Source organism: Hirundo rustica, chromosome 17, assembly GCF_015227805.2.
Source record: "Hirundo rustica isolate bHirRus1 chromosome 17, bHirRus1.pri.v3, whole genome shotgun sequence".
NCBI classification, from domain to species: Eukaryota; Metazoa; Chordata; class Aves; order Passeriformes; family Hirundinidae; genus Hirundo; species Hirundo rustica.
The window spans coordinates 4,596,196-4,615,486 of record NC_053466.1 but is presented as its reverse complement, the minus strand read 5'-3'; the positions used below and the strand labels follow the sequence as shown (position 1 = coordinate 4,615,486).

The window sequence follows — 19,291 nt, the reverse complement described above, 5'->3', positions numbered from 1 at the left end:
GTGGGGCCCGGGGAGGGGCACAGGGAGCCCGCAGGAGATGGACACGAGCACCCCCAGCACACGCACCCCGCCGAGGAGGGATCTCACAGACCCCACAGACCCCACGGCACACGCACCCCATGAAGCAGAGACCCATGGACCCCACGCAGGAGGGACCCCAATTAACGTGCACCCCACAAAGGAGGGGCTCGTGGACCCACGGACCCCACAAAGGACCCCACAAAGGACCATGGCATGTGCACCCCACACAGGACCCCACACGCCCCACAGAGGAGTAATCCCACTGACCCCACGGCACGCACACGCCCCTGGATAAAACCCCCAGCAGCGCTCAGCCTCGCTTCAGTCCCCAGGGTAGGTTCAGGCAGAGATTTTTCGCTAAACAAGGGCAGCCTGAGGCGCTGGGCACCCTCCGAGCGCCCGCGGCATCCCAGCCCCTCCTGCTGAGTCAGCGGAGCTGCCCCGGGGCGATGCCTGATCCTGATTCTCTGCAAAAAGCAGCGTCTGGACCGGAATCCCCAAGGATTCACTTCGTGTTTGGGACAGACACGCAGAGCTCTCCCACGCCAGGGAATGGAGTCGTTAAGGAATGACTTTAAATAAGCAAAATCTTGCATTAATGAAGCCTGTAATTCCAAACTAACTGAGAGCAAATGGGCTGCTTCGCTTTACCCAAGCTCCGAAGACTCAGCTTCTTTCTTATTACTATTTAATGTACCGTGAGAGAGCTTTATTTCTTTGTTTTATCCTTAGGGGAAGTGACCTGGCTCCCAGGCGCCGCTCAGGGAATCACGTTGGCTTTTTCCCTCCTCGGGGCAAAGCTCGGGAGCTGCCAGCTCTTTCCACCAGCAGCTCTTTGTGTAGGGAGAGCACAGCCCTGAGCAGCCAGAGCAGCACCAGGACCCACCACTGAAAACTCCCTGCCCACAGCTCCTCACCCTCTGCCCACGCTCACTCCTGACCAGGGTGGAATTTTGTTACGCAGATGTGATTTTTGGAGCTCAAACCAGAGTGGAAAATATCTGGTTTTCCCTGGTCAGCAGGAGCAGCAGCAAGAAGCAGATGCAACGCTGAGCCTCATCCCTGCAAAGCTCCTGGGAGCAGGGAGAGGAATATCCCCAGAACAACCCCTGCTCCTTTGGGTGTCCCTGTCCCCTCCTGGGCTGGCAGCACTTGCCTTTTGCTCCAGCCCTGTCCTGGTGCCCAGCTCTGCCTCCAGCCGCTCCTCCAGCTGCGCCAGCCGCTTCCGCAGGAAAACGATCTCGGTCTGGGCGCAGTCAAACCTCACCTGCCACTCGTCCTCTGCCAACGAGAGACACCCAGGGGTGCAGGCGGGGTGCTGGGGCCTGGCCAGCCCCCGTGGCCCTGCTGGGGGCAGGGAGGGGGATGCACAAGGCACCAGCACAGAGCTCACGGGGCACGGCTCTGCTTTGTGCGCCCGGGGGTCACACAGAGCACAGGTCCTGCCTTTGTGTGCCCACCCCACCCCATCCCACTTGTGTCTCAGCAGCCTCCTCTTCACCCCACACGTTTCAGACACACCCTGAGGTGCTGGGGCTGCCAGGCAGCACCACCAGCCCCATGCCACAGCCAGAGCTGTGTGACAGAGCTGTCGTTGTCACTGCCAGCTCCCACTGGATGAGCAATCTGGGGTGACAGAACACTCTGGAGTGGCCAGGGGCTGGAGAGTGTCACAGTCAAACCTCTGCCCTCTTCTCTGTGGCCCCACAGGTCAGGATGGGTGCCCAGAGCATGCACTGCCTTTGGGGGACATCCCTACCTCCTCCAGAGCCGCTTATCTTCATCTCACGCAGCTGCACCAGCTGCTGCGCCTCTTCCAGCTGCTTCTCCACCGACTCCAGTTTCTTCTGCACTTGGTTGTGTTTGCTCTGGGGAAGGGAGGGAGGGAAGGAGCAGCTCTACCCAGCTCTGGGGCACTCAGGAGGGCTGTGTGAAGGGCATGGCGCAGCCACAGGAGCTCGGGGCCGTGGTACCTGCAGCTCCTGCAGCTCGCGGGTGCCCCGCAGCCGCTCCGCCCGCTCCCCGTCCAGGGCCTGGCAGGTGACATCGCCCTTGTACCGCTCATCCGACAGCTCCGTGGTCAGGTCGATGATCTGGGGGAGCAGGGGGTCAGTGTGGGCATGGCTGGGGTGCTGACAGGCCTTAGGAGTTCATGCCAGCGCCGAGCAGCGTCAGCACAGCGGGAGCCCAGGCTCGCAGCCCGAGCCACGCTGCCTGCACTGCGCTGCAGGCAGGGCTCGTCACAGCTCTCCTTTGTCCTGCTTTATTACGTTAAATTTAACTTTGAAACCAGGAGCGGGTGAATGAAGGGGAGAATTATGAATCCAGAAAATCGATCCCATTTTGCGCAGAGCAGGCGGGCACGTGCTCCTTCCTGCTCAGCCACTCCAGCAAGGGGCTGCAGAGGCAGCGGGGCCACGGGAAAATGCAGCATTCCCACACTCCTTCCCTGTGTCTGACAGCGTCTTAAGGCACCTCACATTGTGCAGGCACCAGCTCCTTAGGGAGCCACACGAGTTTAACCCCGTAAGCGAATCCCACAGGATTTCTCTCCCTGGAGAGACGGTGTTTTCCTAGGTCTGCCCTGAGGGAGCTGCCTTGCTCAGCATTCCCAAAGAGTTTAAAGATAGATCGTCTTTAACCCCTTCCCAGTGATGAGGAGGGTCCTGACCTTGGGGGCTGCTGGTTGGCTCCATCAGGCGGAGCTGCAGCCGAGCCCCAGCCCAGCCCCGCTGCAGCCACGGGAGCTGGGATAACCCAGGGTATTTATAGAAACCTTGGGAGCTCCTTCTCCTCGTGATGCTTGGCAAAATCCCAGGCACAATCACAAGGAGCCTCGCATCCGAGAGCAGAGCCCAGAGAGGACCAGCAGCCAGCTGGGAACATGGAATCCCAGAATGGTTTGGTTTGGGAAGGGCCTTAAAGCTCTTCTAGCTCCCAGGCACGGGCAGGGACACCTTCCACTATCCCAGGAAAGCTCCCAGCCCCATCCAACCCGGCCTTGGATGCTTTCAGGGATGGGGCAGCCGCAGTTGCCCTGGGGTGATGCCTGGGGTGATGCCAGGCTGGAATTCTGCAGCTGGACACTGCAGCCTGTCTGGAGTCTGTCCAGAGGGACCATCCCTGGCAGCTGCCCATGGCTCCTCCTGCTCTGATGGAGCTGGTGCTCCTGCTCATCCCCACCAGCTCCTTCCCCAGCCTGGCCAAACAGGGCTGTGGCAGAGGTTTTGGGCTCTGTACCAGATGTTTTGGGGGCTGTACCAGAGGCTCTGGGGCTGTACCTTGCTCTCCAGGCTCTCTGTATTCTGTCTGAGCTCGCTGCACGCCTGCTCGGATTTTTCCAGCTTCCTTCTCAGCGCCGCCAGCTCCTCCTAGGGAAGATTGGAAAAAAACACACACACAGAGTTCCAGCATCCTCGGTTTATTTATGAAAACCTTGTTTTCTGTTCAAAATGAGTGGAAGAGACATAGCTGCCTTATTAATAAAATTTACCAGGCAACTTTGAAGGCTGCTCACTGCAAATTGCCGGGACTACAGCTCCTGACATGAATTCCATGGGAGGGAATGTCAGCTTTGGTGTGTGTAGAGCATGTTTTATTGAGAGAGCAGCAAACCTCAAAAGCCTGGGATGAACAGCCAGGGGCCTGGATCATGCCCAGGGAGTGTCCCAGGGCCCTGGCAGGTATCAGAGCACGGGGCAAAGGCACGGTGCTGGCTGTGATTCCTTCCCAGGCAGCAGGAGCTGCGCCAAGCAGCCTTGTCCCGCTTTGATGTCCGACACTGAGCAGGAGCAGAACGTGCAGAGTCGTGACAAAAACGGAGGTTAACAGATGATGGGGCCTGATGGCTCCCAGGTGGGTTTGGAGACAAAAACAGAGGCTTGGGCAGCTTTTATTTCATCTGAGCAAGCCTGAAAACACCTTGTTAAAACATCGCTAAGGCGAGAGGAGGAGCGGGACTCCAGGGAAGATGGACTGGGAATTTATGACAGGTCTCAGAGGGTGCAGAGAGGTGAAAGGAGTCTCTCTTAGGACAAAAAAATGCCCATTAGCACTTCCCATCACCCAGGGCAACACTGGTGGATGCCAGCACAGCACTGGGGACAGTTCAGGGTGGAGTCCCCTCCTGTTTGAATGGGTGTTTGAATGAGTGTTTGAATGGGTTTTTGAATGGGTGTTTGAATGCTCATCTTCCAGCACCCCACAGCCTGATGGGCCCATGCCCAGGGGTTTGGCTCAGGGGACACAGCCCCTGGAGCTCGCAGAGGGCATGAGGAGGGCAGTGAGGGATCCCTGGGATGGGGTTTGACTGTGGGGACGCAGTGTGCTTGCTACTGTCCCTCTAAGCAAGAAGTCGCTTCTCTCTCCACAGCTCAGCAGAACGTGTGACGCTGGGCTAAGAACAGGCGGCAACTTCTGGATGGTGCAAAAAAATATCTTTGCCTGGGCAGAAGTGACTTCCAACCTGACCAATCCACCAGGCAGAGCCCCTAAAGCACCCTGACCTGTCCTGTCCTGTCCCACCCATCCCAGCCCAGCCCTTGGCACTCACTTCCTTAGCACGGAGCTGCTCCTCGGCGACGTTAACGCTGAGCAGGGGCCGCACGTGGCTCAGCAGCTGCCACCAGGGCCAGTGCCTGACTGCCTGGAACACCACCAGGTTCTTCTGGATGCAGCGGATGGCGAGGCGCTGGATCTGTGGGGACACAGCAGAGATGACCCTCAGCCAGCCGGGAAGGACCAGGCTGGGACACGGGGCTGGAGAGGGAGGGGTGGCAGAGGAGCTCAGCATCTCACGGATGCAGGGAAAAGCTGGCGCCCTTCAAAGCAGCTCAAAAGAGCCATGATTTGGGTGCTGTGGGCCATGTCCCAGCAGCACTGACCTGGGTGGGCTCAGGAATCCCCAGCCCACAGGACGGGTACCTTCAATCTCTTGAACTTCTGGCGGCTGAGGAAGCCCTTGCAGGCAGCCTGGAGCAGAGTCATCTTCTGGGCTATCAGCTTGTCCCGCTGCTTCTCCAGCCTGGAGATGACCCCCGGCTTCAGGAACACCTGGCAGCAAGGAACAGGTTACACACCCCAGGATGGGGCTGAAACCCCTCCCTCCTCCTGCTTGACAGGGGGATCGGCCATCACAAGGTGCAATTCCTCGAAACTTTCCCTGTGGGATGCTGCCTGTCCCCCTCACTGTGAGGATGGATGGATGGATGGATGGATGGATAGAGGATGGATGGATGGATGGGTGGATGGATGGATGGATGGAGGGATGGATGGATGGATGGAGGGATGGATGGGTGGATGGATGGATGGATGGATGGGTGGATGGATGGGTGGGTGGATGGATGGATGGATGGATGGATGGAGGGATGGATGGATGCATGGATGGATGGATGGATGGACGGATGGATGGATGGATGGATGGATGGATGGATGGATGGATGGATGGAGGGATGGATGGATGCATGGATGGATGGATGGATGGATGGGTGGGTGGATGGATGGATGGATGGATGGATGGAGGGATGGATGGATGCATGGATGGATGGATGGATGGATGGATGGATGGATGGATGGAGGGATGGATGGAGGGATGGATGGAGGGATGGATGGATGGGTGGGTGGATGGATGGATGGATGGATGGATGGGTGGATGGATGGATGGGTGGGTGGGTGGATGGATGGATGGAGGGATGGATGGAGGGATGGATGGATGGATGGATGGATACCTCCACCGACAGTGGATTCTGACAGGTGACACACTGACAGATGCACACAGATAAGCGTTACAACAGCAAAACCGAAATAAACCAGGTTGTTTTCTTTCTCTGAACTGGTCAGAAACGCCTGAGAAATGACACAGATTTGCTGGTGCCTCCAAACCCAGGCTGGTATCGATCTCTGGGTCTCTGGGTCACTGCTGGGAGAAGCTCTTGGAATCCAGATTCAGGGGCTCCCAAGCATTTGCATGGCCCATCTTTAACAACCCCTGAGTGACACGGGCGAGGCCGGGGCTGTGCAGAGAGAGCTGCATTTGAACGATGCCAAATTGAATCAAAGCACAATCCCAAGGAAAGTGGCTCTCCCGAGCTGATTGCTCCACCACCCATTCGATTGCCTCATTAACATCTGAATTAACTCCCCGGCCCCGCAAGTTTCAGCAGCTGGTACAAAATCAATGCTCAAAGCGACGGCAAAGAGAACTCGCCCCTAACGAAATGTGACCGGGGCTGCCACCGCGCTATTGATTAAGAACGAGGGTTGCAGAGAGGAGATAATTACAAACTGCGCAGTGCAGGATGAAAGAAAGTCATTTTGCTCCACAGAACCGTTCCGTGAATTCTTTCGTTACAGACTCCAGCGCTGAAGGCATGCACGCACGTGAAATTAATTCTTTCTTTGAGACCATCACGCTGAAGTCCAAGGGTTGTTGCTGCGACAGTTCCTGCTCTGCAGCAAACCCACGAGCTGCCCTAGCCCTCTGCACTCCGAGGGGACATCAGTGGTAATTAGGAACTTAAGTACCACCAAGGGCTGGCTGGATTTTGGTAATTAGGCACAGGATTTACCCTGGGTACCGCTTTCAGATGAGAGAATTAGGAGCCTTTTGCTCTGATATTTAGCGAGTCTCAGTTTCCCAGTCCACCTGGTGCCACGTGCAGCAGTGGAGGAGAGCCTTTCCTCCCAGTTTGGGGAACTTTGTGCTGCTGGGGAGCCTGGCATGGGGCTGTGCCCACACACACCAGAGCAACGGGGGAGCAGGGCACAGTCGTGGTACCTGGGTGCGTCCTACGGCAACGCTCTTCTTCTCCAGATCCAGCGCCTGGAACAGCTCCTCGATAGCCTACGGAGAAGGGGCACATCATGGGACTGCTCAGGAAACACCCACACCCTGCTGTGAGCTGCTGAAATGGGGTGCAGAGACCCCCAGCCCTCATGGGCACCCCGTAAGGGTTCACCCAGCTCTGCCCTCCTTTCCTCCTCGCCCTGCCAAAGCCCATCTGCCCAGTCCCAATCCCAGTGGAAGGACTTTCCTCCCCTGAGGCTTTCAGCAGGATGGGGAGTAGAGGTCTGCAGCTGCAGGCAAGGTTTTCCCCCTTTTGCTGCCGCCCCTGCTCTGGCAGAGCCTTGGTGCACGGGCAGGAGGTGACACAGGGGACAGTGCCTGTCCCAGCACCATCCAGCTGCGCTCGGTGCTCCTCTCCTGCCCACCTCACCAACAGCTCATCCCACGGAGCCAAAATCAGGGGGAAGGGCAGAGCTCTCCCCTGAGCCCGCCGGCACAGCACGGAACTCCTGGAGGATTCGAGCAGGAGATTATCCCAAGGAGAAGCCTGAACTCAATTACTCCAAGCTTTGGACCAGAACATGAACATAACAGCCAGCAACACCAGCCATTCCCCCGGGGCAGCCACGCTGTCTTGGACGGATGGATGGTTTGTGTGATATATGTCCTAAAGTTAATTCGTGTTAAAAGATATAAGACGTAATTCACCCCCTATAAATACAAGTTTTATTTCTAATCAAGTAAACTAAGAGTTAACTGAGACGAAAGCTGCACAGAGAGGGATACAAGGAATTTTTTTGGCCAGAAATTACACAGGAGGGACACAAGAAGCTGTGCTAGGAGTTACAAGAAAAGGGACACGAGGACACCTCTGTCGGGAATCGTTAAAAGGAGAACAAAGACAACGGAAAAGGGAGATGGAGAACCCGGAGAACCAAATTATTACATCAGATTCGATATCTCATCCGTCTCCTCCCGACATTAACATCTCTACACAGCACCTGGACACAACAATCAAAGACATTGTCTTCCCGGGAGAATCCATTCAAAACACCAGAACCCGAACATGAATATCTAATGAGGCTGCCTCGGAAGAGGGAACCTCGGAGTCCCGAGTTTCTCTCAGCGATCCAGTGTATAAAAAGAGACAGCTCCAAGCCAGAAATGTGAACTTGGGGGGTGACACACTGACCGAGTGTGTTACCGCGTTCACCCAGCGCCGATCCCGGGCTCGGCGCTGTCCTTTTAATTGTGGCTATCTGAGACTGTCATTTTGTCTCTCAATAAAATTCTAAAAATTTGATTTATAGAATTTGGTCTATCGTATTTATTACAGTTTGAAAGCCCCAGGGCTACAGGAATTGTAACAAAAATCCTCTGCTAATACCTCACTCCACACAGCATCATCGGGCAGCCTCACGCAGCTCCCCCACTCCCCGAAGGACAAACCCACGGAAGGAATATTCCACCATGCACCCAGGAGCAGCAGAACTGCACCCCCGGCCTCACCAGCGGCCGTGCAAGGAGGGGACGGAGCACACCAGGGAAGGAGGATATGGATCACAGAGCCTGGAACACTGTGCCAGGGTGAGGAGGCACCAGTGCTGCGGCTGTGCATGTTCCGGTGGCACTGCTGGGACCAGGACTGGTGTGGGGCTGTGCAGGACGGTCCCAGCACGAGCACAGGGCCAGCTCTCGCTGCACTCACCCTCACAGCTGCCGAGCCTCTCTGCCGCTCCGGCAGCCGGGTTAATGCCGTGTCCTGGGAAGCATTTCCCACCTAACAAACCCTGGTGGCAGCGAGCTCCGGGGAGGATGGGATTTTCCAAATCCCCTGCTTACACGCTGCTGACAAGGCACCCTCTGCCTCCGACAGCGTTTCATAGCAATATTGACCTTTCCCAATTGTCAGGCTTGTCTTATTAAATCCCGAGGTCTTAACTGCCTTTGCACATGCTGGCTGCAGTTTGCACAACGCAGCACGTGCCCAGCTTTAATTCAGCTCCTCTCAGCTCCTCCTGCCTCATCCACAGCCTTATTCTGGGCATGGCTTTGGGCTGGTTTTGCTACAAATTTACTAGGAAACAAATAAAACTGGCACATGCCCAGATTCCCTCCTGAGCTGTTTTGGCTTTCAGCATCATGGGGTGAGGTGAGGTGAGGTGGAGTCACCCCTGGGCTGCAGGTGATGCCCAGAAGATCCCACAGTCCTTGCTCTCTTGGGTCCCTGGGAATGTTGCCTGGTTTGTCCTCAGTCCCAGGTTTTGGGGCAGCCAGGGAGAGGATGCCCACATCCCGCCCTCAGTTCGTGCCCTGTCCTGCTGGAATAGCTCTGGCATCATCACAGCCCCACCGGGGGTCTCAGCTCGTGCTCCCCCAGCCCAGCACGCACCTTGCTCTCATCTGGCACCTCGTAGGCAGAGTTGTGCTTCTTCATCACCTCGGGAGCCAGCACCTGGAAGCGCCTGCGGAACTGCGTGAGCAGCAGCCGATCCGAATAGCCTGGGGACACACAGGGGCGTTGGGGAGGGACCTGCTGGGACATCCTGCACACAGCCGAGGCCACCCAGGGCTGGAGGGGACATGGGAGAGAAACCCCTGCAGCGAGGGCTGGAGATGAGCTGGAGGCGGCCAGATGCCACCGCAGCACCCCGTGTGACACAGGACATGCCCCGGACCTCCTGCGCAGCTCCCTCTGCCCATGGCATGGGCTGTGGGCGGTGCAGGGCCAGCCTGGCACATGGATGCTCCAAGGGGAGCCCCACCGGAGCTGCAGCCACAGAGCTCAGGCATGGGAGGGACTCAGACCCCCTGCGAGAAGCAGGAGTAAAAACCGAGGAGAATTTCTGCAGGAGGGGAATCCTTGCCGGCTGGTGAGAAGGAGGTGATGAGGAAAGGCTGAGCCAGGGGAAGGTGGGACAGGCATGGGCAGGGTCTGGACGTACCGACACGGTGCAGGCGCAGGGCATCCAGGAGCTGGGTCCCCTCCAGCTGTGTCCTCAGGGCCACCACATCCAGCTGTGGGGCAGCGTCCGGGGGCGCCGGGGGCCAAGGGACCGGCCCCTCCTGGCCCATCCCTGGCAGGAGGCAGTGGACAAAGTGCAGCTGGGCCCGTCGGAGAAGGTTGGTGAGGGCATCCTGGAGGGCAGCAGAGGTCAGTGGGGACGGAGGGGACAGAGGGTCAGCACGTGCCGGCGGTGGGAAATGCTCCCTGTGCGCCTGCAGGGTGTCTGGGCAGGCGGAGGAGTCGGGAATGGCGTCAGTCACGGGGGGAACACGGATGGTGAGCATGGATGGTGAGCAGGACAATTCCTCCTAAAGTCCCATGCGATCAGGTGGTGGCCAGGAAATTTACAAGGATTCGTGGAATCATGGAATTTTCTGGACTGAGAGGGTTAAAGATCATCGTGGTTGAGGGATGCTGGGGAGAGGGGGTTTGCCAGGGGCAGGCAAGACCCCAAAACGGGCTGGTCGGGCAATCAGCAGAGCCTCAGCCTCATCTCTTCGCGTTCGGACACTTAATTAGGTGCGAGAGCAGCAGGAGCCTGGCACACGCCCAGCGCCGGGGGCCGGCTGCTGCCTGAGCACTTAAGAGGATTAAAGCGGCGAGGTGCTGTGTAATCTGTGTGTGATCTCGGTGTGATCTGCGCGCCATCCGTGCCTGATCTCTTTGCCCGGGGGGCTCTCCCTGAGTGACAGCAGCTCTGCACGGGCCAGCGCAGCAGCCCGGGTGGCCACAAGTGGGCACGGGCAGGAGGTCGCTGCTGGGGGCTCCCCGAGCTCCCAGCCCGGGGTCACCGCGGCAGGGAGCGGCACTCACCGCCTGCAGCTTGATCTGGGCGCACACCGACCTCTTCCTGACGGCGGCGAAGCTGCTGGCGAAGGTTTTCCTCAGGCAGGCGTTGCGGTGCAGGGCGGCCTGGGAGCGACCCTCCAGCCCGGCCAGGGCGCGGCAGGACAGCGGAGCCCCGGCCCGCGGCTGCACCAGCTCCCGAACCGCAGCTCTGCCGGGACACACGCACACACACACACGGGCCGGCTCGGTGTCACAGCTTCTTCCACACGGATGCAACAGCCAGCGCCCCCGAAGTGCGAGCTGGTGCTGCTCTGAGTGCACCAGGGTGCCGGGACGCTCCCACCCGCTCCATCCTCCCTGGGGCGAGCAGGGAGAGGCTCGCTGCTGTTAAAGCTTCCCTGCGTTGGAGCCCAGACCAAATGAGGCGGGAGCTGGCAAGCAGAAGGTTAAAATCCCCCTGTGTGCACAGACACCTGCAGCACTCCAGCTCCCTTTCAATTCCAATTTAGTTTACAAGGCTGCTCAAAGCAGTGGGAAAACCTGGGCTGCTGGTGAAGCCTCACAGCTCTGACTTGTGCTGGACCCCCACAGGCAGGGATACCTTCCACTGTCTCAGGCTGCTCCAAGCCCTGTCCAACCTGCCCCTGGACACTTCCAGGGATGGGACAGCCACAGCTTCTCTCTGCCAGGGCCTCACCACCCTCAGAGCCAGGAAATTCTTCCCAATTTCCCACCCAATGCTGCCCTCCGGCAGTGGGAAACCACTCCCCTTGTTCCCACAGGGGATGCCCCACTCCACCCTCAGTGTCCAGAGCCGGGGCAGGTTTGCAGCTCAGGGCAGGGGCATCCCCAGCCCCCTCCCCCGGGCACCGTGGCACCCCCTGGCACTTACACCGTGGAATTCTGCAGCACCTGGATGGCATTCTGGGCCGAGAGGTTGAACTTGGCCTTGCTGACCCAGCCCGTGAGGTCGTAGCGCACGGGGGCCGTGCCCAGCTGGTGGCAGATCTCGAAGTGCAGCGTCTGCTCGCACCTGCGCAGCTGCCCCTCACCTGTGGCCGTGACAGCACCCCAGAGAAAAGCCCGGTGAGGGGTTGAATCGTCAGCATCTCCCAAACTCCCAAAGCCAAACGGCGATGCCAGAGGCTGGGCAGCCAAGCCAAGCCCAACTCACCCTCCTGGTCGGGACCCTTGGTGGCGAAGTAGGAGCAGAGGCGCTCGAAGGCAGTGCCATCCCCGGAGCCTGGGATCAGCACCTCCTCGTCCAGGATCCACAGCAGCCCCCGGCGGGCGGCCCCGGGGCTGCCCGGGAGCACCTGCGGCTGCAGGGACACCAGGGCTCTGGGCTGCAGCCACAGCTCCCTCTGCCCTGCTCCCACTGCCCAGCTGTGGCCCCTACCCCAGGGCAGACCCTCCCGACCTGACCCAGCTCTGCACATCACCCCGAGCACTCGGCAGTGTCCCAGAGGAGCCCAGCACTCCAGGCTGGAAGGGGTGATGGAGGGCAGAGCTCGGTCAGGGAGGGTCTTTATATTTTAAAAAGCCAAAAATGTCCTGCTGGATGCTGTGCCCCTCCCCTGCAACACCTCAGGTTGCTCTGGGATGCTCCAGAGGGTCCTGCTCTGCCCTGGAGAGCTCCCTGCTTGGAGCAGCAGGGTGCAGAGGGGACAGGGTACCTGGGAGCAGCTCAGGTCGATGATGGACAGCGTGGCCAGTGGAGAGCGCTCTGGAAGATCAAAAGACACCTCAACATTTTCCTGGAAAACATCATTTAAAAGCTTGTTTCAGTCGTGGGATGGCATCTTGAAGTCTTCATCACCTCTATCCTCACTCCATGATGTGTGTGTTAAACTGTTGGAATTCAGCTGTTTTCCCAGGGCTAAAGGCATTGTGGTAACTCCTTCAAGCCTATAATAAGTTCATCTCTGCCTGTAGGTTTCTCAGCAGCTTATTTCTGCAATAATTTATCATCTTCCTCTCTACTCTCTATTATTCATCAACTGAGGGAAAAGTCAGCTGTGCCAACAGAAGGGCACAAGGTCTCCTGAGCTGGAGCAAGTATATAACAGAATTCCAGGATGGTTTGGGTTGGGAGGGACCTTAAAATCATCTCATTCCAACCCTTCCCCCTGCCATGGCAGCTTCCACAAAGATGCCAAGAGAGCATCAGAAATATGAAAGCCAGATGGTGATGCCGGAGGAAATAGCCAAGAGGATTCAGAACCGAGGCGGGGGGTGAAGAGAGAGGCACCTCAAGCTTCCTGCTCCGTGCAGATCCCCCCACCCCAGTTCTGCTGGAGTCCTCCCAGTAAAGCTGAGTTATTCACTCACACCACAGCGGGACACGGGGACACCTGAGGACAAAAGCAGCCCCACTCCCATGTGCTGGGAGCTGCCCCAGCCCCTGCTCCTCACCTCTCTGTACCTCTCCATCTCCCGCAGGAAGGTTTTCTCGTAGAAGAGCCCCTGCAGCCTCTCCTGGACGTAGTTGTGGCACAGCTCCTCGAAGGTGGCTGCGCGCTCGCCCCGCTGCTGCCGCGGGCTCTGGAAGCCAGGGGTGTCCACCACGGCGATGGAGGCCATGGAGAGGTGCTGGGAGGAGAAGGACCTGGGAAGAGCCACACACTCTGGGTAAATCCTGGTGGATTTACCCACAGGCAGCAGAGTGGTGCCAGCCGGGCTCCTCGGGGTGCCCGCGCCACGGGAGCGCAGGACACGCGAGTCCCCAGTGCCGGCACCATCCCCATGTAAAGGTTTTCACACTGTTTTTCCAGCAGGAATCAGCCACCTGCTCCATTCCCCTGGAGAAGGAGCCGCCACCCCCAGCCCCAGCAGCTCTTTGGTACCTGTTGATGAGCGAGACCACGGCGGCAAAGAGCTCCTCGTAGAGCCCCGCGGCCATTCCCTCCACACACTCCACTCCCGTCATCTTGGGCCCTGGCACAGGGAAGGGAAGAGCGGGAAAGTTTATTTCCAGCCCAGTTCAGCTTGCTCAGATTCCCTGGATTCCCTGGATTGTGGTGCAGCAAAACCCACAGCATCGCCCCTGAGCATCCCCTGGCCTGCCTTCAGCTCCTCTCCTGCCTCACGTGGATTTAAGGAATGCAGCTATTGCCGTGTCCGAGGCCACTTCCTCGGGTTCTTGCTTTTATCAGGATAACTTGCAGGGCCCAGATGGAATTCTGCTGCTGAGCATCGTGGAATCATCAGGGTTGGAAAAGGTCTCCGAGACCATCAAGTCCAACCTTTAAGGAATGTGGGAAGGCAGACCTGAAATCCAGGCAGTACCTCACCCTCCCACCTCGCACATGCCGGATCTGCCTCCATGAATTAGATCCACACAAGAATTTAAGGTTTATGGTGGCTCAGCAGCAGAATCCCTGATCCAGATCTCCTTGCAGGACACCGGTGCTCAGAGCACAGCACCAGCCCAGCTCCACTCATGGAGTTTGGGAATTTCCCCGTTTTTCCAGAGCTCTCACGGCGTTTAAACCACACCACTGATCTGAATTCGCCTGATTCATGTGTCCCTGAGGAGGGCCAGGCAGGGGCAGCTGGAGAGCTGAGGGCAGCGCCGTGACACGGCACAGCTGATGATTTTATTAACATTAACAGACCGAACTGGGCCTCGCAGCCGAAGAAGAACAGGAGGATTTTGCCTCACCGTTCCCCCTCCCCCAGAAACGAAGGGAAAAGGGACGGGGCATCCCGGTACCTGGCGGGCTCTCCTCCGCTTGGGGCCGGCCCCGCGCTGTCACCTGTGCCAGGATGTGCCTCAGGTGGTGCTTGAAGACGGCGGTGCCGAGCTCCTCCACGTCGCAGCCCAGCACCTCGGCAGCGCGGCTGGCGCTCTCGAACCTCAGGAACTGCTTCCTGCCCACTGGGGAGGGGCACGGGGGGCTCAGCCGGGGCCGGCTCGGGGCCAGAGCGCTCCCGCAGCCCCCCTCGTGCCGCCCCAAAATCAAAGCGGCGCGAGGCAAGCCGGGGACCAGGCGGAACCATCGGTGCCATCGGTGATGAGAAGCAGCAGATGTGCCCGATGGGAGCTGATGGGATTAGGAACCGATCCCGCAAAATCCGGGATCACCTTTCAGGGTGCCAGCGGTGTTTGCTGTCCCTACAGCCGGGAGCAGCGGTTCCTCCCCGCGGGCAGACATCACTCGCATGCGTCCGGTGATAACAGCTCCAGCTTAATGATTAAAATCAATAGGGGAGTAAATCTGCAGGATTAATCCTTTTACAAATCCAGGGCAGAAAGGCTCCCTGGAGGCAGCCGGGCAGCACAGCTCAGGAACACGGGGGGATGAGCACAAACGGGAGCAGCCAAAGTCACCCAGAGACCTCGGGGTGGCACTTTTGGGTGGTGGGTGAGGAGCTCGGGGGGCTCGCAGCTAAAATGGGCCCTTAAAACACAGCTGGGGGCTGGTGGCAGGGGACAGGGTGTGGGATGGAGAGTGAGAGGTGGCCAGGTCCTGGGAAGCCCCATGGGGGATCCCCTCTCGGCCGAGGGGGTGCACAAAGCAGGGCTCGAGGGCTGGAGGTGCTCCACAGCACACCCATGAGAGTCAACCCCCTTCTCCCTTCCCCTTTGATCCTTTCCAGGTATTTTCTATGCTGACTGAAGGACTCCAACATCAAGGGCTGTGCTGGAGCAGGCAGAGGAATTGCCTCAACACTCCAGGCTTTGATTTATTCTGTTCTCGCTTGTTCTTGTCTGAGCTGGCTGGACAGACGCTGGTTCCTGTCAGACACAAAAGCTCTGCCTGCCGGGGAGCTGGAGGGGCTGGAGGGCTGCACAGACCTGGCTGGCATCCCACACTGCCAATTCCAGCACCCCACACTGCTCCAGCATCCCACACTGCCCATTCCAGCACCCCACACTGCTCCAGCATCCCACACTGCCAATTCCAGCATCCCACACTGTTCCAGCATCCCACACTGCCACTTCCAGCATCCCACGCTGCCAATTCCAGCACCCCACACTGCTCCAGCATCCCACACTGCCCATTCCAGCACCCCACACTGCCAATTCCAGCACCCCACACTGCTCTAGCATCCCACACTGCCCATTCCAGCATCCCACAGTAATCCAGCATCCCACACTGCCCATTCCAGTGCCCCACACTGCTCCAGAATCCCACCCTGCCAATTCCAGCATCCCACACTGCTCCAGCGTCCCACACTGCTCCAGCATCCCACACTGCCCATTCCAGCATCCCTGGGACAAACAAGAGGGTCCACTCAGCCCTGGCATTCCCAGGCACCATTTCACCCTCCCTAAACTATAACCAGCAGCAGCTCCACATGGCTCTCCTGAGCGTGATGTGACCATGGAAAATCCGCTGACTTTAACACCTGAAGGGAATTACTTCAGCCCAGGTAAATATTTAAGAGAAGCAGGAGGAAAACACAGGGTCAGCACTCACGGGAACAGCTCAGCCTCACTTGCTACAGCCCCAGCCCATCTCCAAGCTGCTCAATGCCCGATTTCCTGGGCTCCCAGGACACGATGCCACATGGGTGGGTCTGCGCAGGACCCCCCCTTGGCCACAACAGCCCCCAGGTACCAACAGCTCAAGCTCTCACCCTGGACTATTGCTGCTGGTCTCACTGACCCCAAAATTCCCCCCTGGCTGTCTGGGTGCTCCTGTCCCTCCTGCTGCCCCTGACCTCTGCGGGGTTTTGGGCAGCTCAGTTTCCTCCCCATGAGCAGCAGGTTCCTGCCCTGTGGTTTTCCTCCATCCGAAGGAGCTCTGGAGGCCGGATTTGCCGCAGCCTCGCTGTGCCGTGGGGGTTGGAGTGACTCCTGCCACACCAGTGGCAGCTCCAGGGGGGCTGGAACATCACCACCTCCATTGCAGGTGCCTGGTGGGAAGCCCACGGGGAGCCGGGAGCTTCATTGTGATATCAGCCGGCAAAAGGCCAGCGTGAGAGCGAGCTGAGCGCTGCCCCCGCTGCGCCCCAAACCTCCCTTCCGCTTACAGGGGCAGCAAATAAATTAAAACAGGGGACTTTCTGCAGCCCACAAAGGGACTGGAGCGCTCAGGCGAACGGTGCCCGCGGTGCCCCGCTGGCCTCTGGCTGCCAGGCTGTTTTCCCAATAAAAGAGCTGCTCTAATACGCTTCAAAGGCAGCGGGAAGGGCTGACACCGGCACGGAGGAGCAGAAGGAGCTTTTGAAATTCAGCCTTTTCTTCTCAGCGCTTTTTGTGGCTGCAAATGCGTTTCCCACCCCCAGCCAGGGAGAGGTGGTGCTGTTCCCTCCTGGTTTATTCCTGCACGAACTGAACGGGTGAGGAGAGAAGGGCTGAAGGTGCCTTTAGCCCCCACTGGGGCTCGTTTGACACGTGCAGGGGCCGTGGCTGTGGATGGGGATGCGGGAGGCACCCGGCTGAGCTCCTGAATGCCCTGGAAAAGCAGTGCCAAGGCTCCCCTCGGGGAGATTTCGAGGAGAGGATTTGGAATACACAGCATCAAAGGGCATGAAAGGGGAAGGGAAGAGATGGCTATCGGGAGACAGGTTTAACCACATTAAAAGAGTCGTCGCCCCCACTGAGACTTCTGCTCCATCCGGCTTTGATCCATTTTTTATCCATATTTCCTTTCATTTCTCCCCTTTTGTTGACACACGGCGGGGGAATCAATACCAGAGTGAGCGACACTGAGACATGCTCTGCTTGTTAATCCCACACCAGAGTGTGCTCAGAGCTGCAGCCCTGCCTGGATCCGCTACTCCCATTCCTGCTCCTGCTCAAAGAATGGAGCAGGATTTGTTGCATACGGCATTTGATTCCCTCCCAGGCTGATTTACAGACGGCTGAGGACAGAATGTGCAGGAAGGCTGAGCGAAGAACTCCCCGTGACCATCCCTCCGCCTGTCCTTGAGCTGGGCACTCCCAAAATGAGACACGTCTCCAAAATCTGCTCTCCTGAAAACTCCCAGGGCAGAAGGACTTCCAAATATTTTGGCCAAGAGCCTTCTGACACTCATCGGCCTGAGAGCACAGGATCATCTACAAAAGCTGGAAGGGCACTAAGGTAGATGGAGATGAGGGAAGAGAACACCAGCAGGAAGGAGAAAAGAGAACTCCCTGTTAAGTCCTGACAGCATCTATCCTTTTAAAATAATTAATAAATGATTAATGGCATAAATTACCATAAGATGTGTTATGACATGTTGCAGAGACATTTATAAATGTCTGTGGCTTGGTTTATGGCAGCCTTTATGCAGCCCTCACAAATTGAAGCGTGTAAATCAACGTGGCTGCCTCCAAAGCGGGTTAGTGCACGTCCTGAAAGAATTTTTGTAAGGGATAAGGCAATTCCTGCTCGCCCGTATTAACAAAGCCACTATAAATACAATCTTCACCCAGACTCAGCCTACTGTAATTCAGTTACTGTGGTAGACACCCAAGAGATGATGGAATTGGCGCTACCTGAAGCTGTCCCTTCGTGGTGTCATTGGGGACAACGCGCCAACGAAGGAGTCACCCGCCCCAGTCCTTCCTCAGGGGCTGGCACGAGGTGACACCCAGCAGCCCCCGCCCTGTGCACCTGTGACAAGGACAGACCAGCAGCCCCCACAAGGCAGGACACTCCATCCCACAGAGGAAGAGCGAGGAAGAGCTCGGAGCCACCACAAACGGAGCAGCCTTGGGATGAGCATCGTCCCTGCACGCCCCCAGACACGGATCCCTGCCAGGACACGCTCCCTGCCCGCTCCAAGCACAGAGACTCGGTGTGAGGGAAGCTGAGGCAGGAATCCCCTCACCTTTGCAGGCTCCAGCAGCTCCCAGGTGGTAGATTCCGGCCAGGATGCGCCACACGGCCGCCTGCTCCTCCCTGGTGATGCCCAGCGTGCCCATGGCAGCCCGGAGCTGGGTGAAGGCCACCGAGGCTCTCTGCTTGTCCTCGGGCTGCAGGGGGACAGAGACAGGGGAGGTCACTGCCTCTGCTGGGCGCCGTGCCCCACAGAAGGGAGAGTGAAACCACCGGGACAGCAAGGAAACACAGCAAGGGACCCTGGGGAAATTGGGACCAAGTGGAGAAGCCACTGGCAGGTTCCTCGGGTGCCTGGTGTTAGGAGCAAGCTGGGTACATCCCCTTGTCAAAGGAGGACATGTAACTCCCGCTCCGTGAGAGTCTACAGAGCTGGAGATGGATGTTTCGGATCATGGAATCACCGAGTGCTCTGGGTTGGAAGGGGCCTTAAAGCTCCTCTCCTTCCAACCTTCCAGAGCCCAGCCTGCCCATCCAGCCCTGTCCCTGCTCCTCACCAAACACACCACAGCAGCTCCCAGCCGCCAGCAGGACCTCACCCGCCACCTCCCACCACGGACACCCCCTCCTGCAGTCCCTGAGCTGGGACCAGGAGCCACCAGCTCCAGCGGGCAGCATCCCGCCTTGGGAGCCGGGAAAACTCTCCATGCCGGGATGGCAAATCCCCGGAAATCAGAGCTGTGAAAGGAGGACAAGACCCCATCTCTGAACCCAAATCTGCTGCATCAGCAGGGTGAGGACCTCTCTGTGCCCTCCCCGGAGCTGCTGCTCCAGCAGCCAATTCCTTTGGCTGCCGAAGTGGAGCAGGAGCTCCCTAATGAAGATGGAATATTGGATTCATCAAGAGATGATGTAACTGCAAATTGCTGCGATTCATCCCAGCGCTTTGGCTCGCAGACAATCTGCTGGGGC

General features: G+C 58.2%; 1 protein-coding gene across 4 annotated transcripts in view; it reads right to left on the bottom strand.

The window, feature by feature from the left end:
* The window catches only part of MYO18B (myosin XVIIIB), a 58,620-nt gene that overhangs the window by 31,383 nt on the left and 7,946 nt on the right, over nt 1–19,291 (bottom strand). For all 4 annotated transcript variants that reach the window (XR_009208382.1, XM_058422768.1, XM_058422767.1 and 1 more), the window contains exons 12-28: nt 18,372–18,516; nt 14,317–14,481; nt 13,448–13,538; nt 13,017–13,209; nt 12,278–12,358; nt 11,776–11,923; nt 11,494–11,653; nt 10,626–10,809; nt 9,751–9,943; nt 9,198–9,307; nt 6,797–6,862; nt 4,945–5,073; nt 4,574–4,717; nt 3,303–3,392; nt 1,995–2,114; nt 1,781–1,889; nt 1,178–1,302 (exon numbers count right to left, since the gene is read on the bottom strand). Coding sequence is in view for 3 of the 4 variants with exons in the window: in XM_058422768.1 (XP_058278751.1) it covers nt 1,178–1,302; nt 1,781–1,889; nt 1,995–2,114; nt 3,303–3,392; nt 4,574–4,717; nt 4,945–5,073; nt 6,797–6,862; nt 9,198–9,307; nt 9,751–9,943; nt 10,626–10,809; nt 11,494–11,653; nt 11,776–11,923; nt 12,278–12,358; nt 13,017–13,209; nt 13,448–13,538; nt 14,317–14,481; nt 18,372–18,516 (2,253 nt within the window). In the remaining variant the exon portion in view is untranslated. The remainder of the gene's footprint in view (nt 1–1,177; nt 1,303–1,780; nt 1,890–1,994; nt 2,115–3,302; nt 3,393–4,573; nt 4,718–4,944; nt 5,074–6,796; nt 6,863–9,197; nt 9,308–9,750; nt 9,944–10,625; nt 10,810–11,493; nt 11,654–11,775; nt 11,924–12,277; nt 12,359–13,016; nt 13,210–13,447; nt 13,539–14,316; nt 14,482–18,371; nt 18,517–19,291) is intronic.